The 2,185-nt window shown below is 34.9% G+C and overlaps 1 protein-coding gene across 1 annotated transcript; it reads left to right on the top strand.

Moving 5' to 3' along the window:
• Positions 1–486: 486 nt before the first annotated feature.
• Positions 487–1,823, top strand: LOC120149370 (protein MODIFIER OF SNC1 11-like). The gene is made up of 5 exons (XM_039162170.1): positions 487–575; positions 1,219–1,296; positions 1,384–1,512; positions 1,639–1,672; positions 1,785–1,823. Exons 1-5 carry the CDS (start codon positions 487–489, stop codon positions 1,821–1,823), a joined length of 369 nt encoding a protein of 122 aa, XP_039018101.1.
• Positions 1,824–2,185: the final 362 nt, after the last annotated feature.

Here is a 2,185-nt window from a genome sequence, read left to right as displayed (position 1 = left end):
AATTTTTATACAAACGCCGCTATAGAATTGTACTTTAGTGGCGTTTTTATACAAACGCCGTTATACATATGTACTATAGTGGCGTTTGTGTTTATAAACGCCGCTAAAGACTCATAATTTAGTGGCATTTTTATACAAACGCCGCTAAAGACTCATACTTTAGTGGCATTTTTATAAAAACGCGCTAAAGACTCGTACTTTAGTGGCGTTTTTATTCAAACGCCGCTATACACTTGTACTATAGTGGCGTTTGTGTTTACAAACGCCGCAAGTTTACAAATTTTAAGTGTCACGCCCTTTAAACTACACTACTTCTGCTTTACCAGATTTCTGCTGTTTAAAGGTGACTTGCTTCAACTAGTTTGATGGATTTTAAGTTAAAAATGAACCCTAACCCTAACCCTAACGACTATGGTAAAAAGGCCCAAATTGTTGATCTTGGAAACGGAAGCAATGTAGTTTACGTTCCCAAGTTTTTAGCATACGATGTCTCATGAGAATTCTTCAGTTACCTCGATAATCACATTCCTTGGACCAGACCCACCATTCACATCTTTGGTCGATCTTGCATGCAGGTTCTCTTTTCCCCCCTTATAATTCCCTGTATTTTACTCAAAACTTTGATTTATGGGTTGTGGAAAGAAGCAATTTTTATATCTTCTGTTTGCCACTAATCCAGGATCACTCTTTTAAAGAATGTGTAATTCTAGGGCCGAGAGGTAAATTCTATTTTGCCTTTTTCATTTTAGGTGTTATTTAGGGTTTTTCTTTTGGTTTTTTATACCTTGTTGTTGAGAATTTCTGAAGAGAAGAGAAGATGAAGTTTTATTTTGTTTCTAAAATTTATATTCTTATAACTTTTCTTTGGATGCGATTGTTGATTGTTGGTGCGCTGAGAAGCCTATATTAATATTCATGAAATCGTTCATTGTTTAGATTGTATAGAATCTCTTAGAACCTCTTAATTTTCAAATTTATTGTCTCTTAATCATTTTTTCCGTTGGTTCTTTAGAAATTAGTGTAACTCCTTTATAATATTACATAGTTGCCTTGATAGCCCGCATTTATAATCTCACATAGTTACCTATTTGGCTCAATTTTATGTGTATTGGAAGGAATTTCATTATACGGTAAAGGTCTAGTAACTATAGTTGTGGAAGTTGAATCCCATTTCACGAGTTTTCTTTATGTTTGTTGATTTGTGTACAAATTTTACAGGTTTGGCACAGCCGACTCAAAGGGATCAGAAACATCAAAGCAATCTGAGGAGGTGAAGAGGAAGGCTAGAGCAGAGAGGTTTTTGTCCATATCACCTTTACCCGGTCATGGTATTGCTCAGAGTTGTACTTAATTGATTTATATATTCTTTTCATTGGTTACCAGGTTTGGGCTTGCTGCGCCCTCTACAGCTGTTGACGAGGAAGAGAAGAAAAAAGCTCGACTAGCCCGATTTGCACCATATGCCAAACCTGATACAGTGGAAGGAGAAAAGAGAGAAGCTAGGGCGATCAGGTATGTTCCCGTGCTAAAGCACCCTTTCCTACATTGTTAGATATATATAATGCCTAAAGAAGTCTTTATTGAAAAAGGTTTCTGTATGTTGAGATTGAAATTTGACTTTTTTCCTGGTCATTCCAGGTTTTCTAATCCTCCATCAAGTTCTTTAGCACAGGTAAATGACAAGACAAATATTGAACCTGTTAGGGCTTAATTAGTTGTTTCCCTATCAAATTTCATGGATCTGAGGGAAAAATTGTGTTTTAAAGGTGTATACTCTTTTCCAGGAGGCTCCTATTACTGGAAAGGCTGGTGCAGTGCTCTAAGTTGAAGTTACCGTAGTTAGAAGGTATCTTTGGAGATATTATTTGACGTATGCAGACATAATTTCTTGTTTAAGCTTTAAATAGTCTGATCTATTTTATTATCAGTTGCTCAGATTTTGCATTATTGTTTTCTTTTCCTTTTCAGGTCCAAAGTCCTAACAGCATGTGATTCTCTTGAAGCTTCTTTATAGTGTTTTTTTCTAACATCAAAATTCTAAGAGCAGTATGCCATATCCATATGAATTTCTGAATCAGTGGCAATAAGAGTTTTGAAGAATGTGTAAGATTAGAAACAAATATCTTAGATATTATTATTTATTATAGTTAATAATGTTGAACTACATTATATTTTACGTTAATGT

This window comes from Hibiscus syriacus, unplaced genomic scaffold, assembly GCF_006381635.1.
Source record: "Hibiscus syriacus cultivar Baekdansim isolate YM2019G1 unplaced genomic scaffold, ASM638163v2 tig00111002_pilon, whole genome shotgun sequence".
NCBI classification, from domain to species: domain Eukaryota; kingdom Viridiplantae; phylum Streptophyta; class Magnoliopsida; order Malvales; family Malvaceae; genus Hibiscus; species Hibiscus syriacus.
This window is presented reverse-complemented; position numbering and strand designations above follow the sequence as displayed.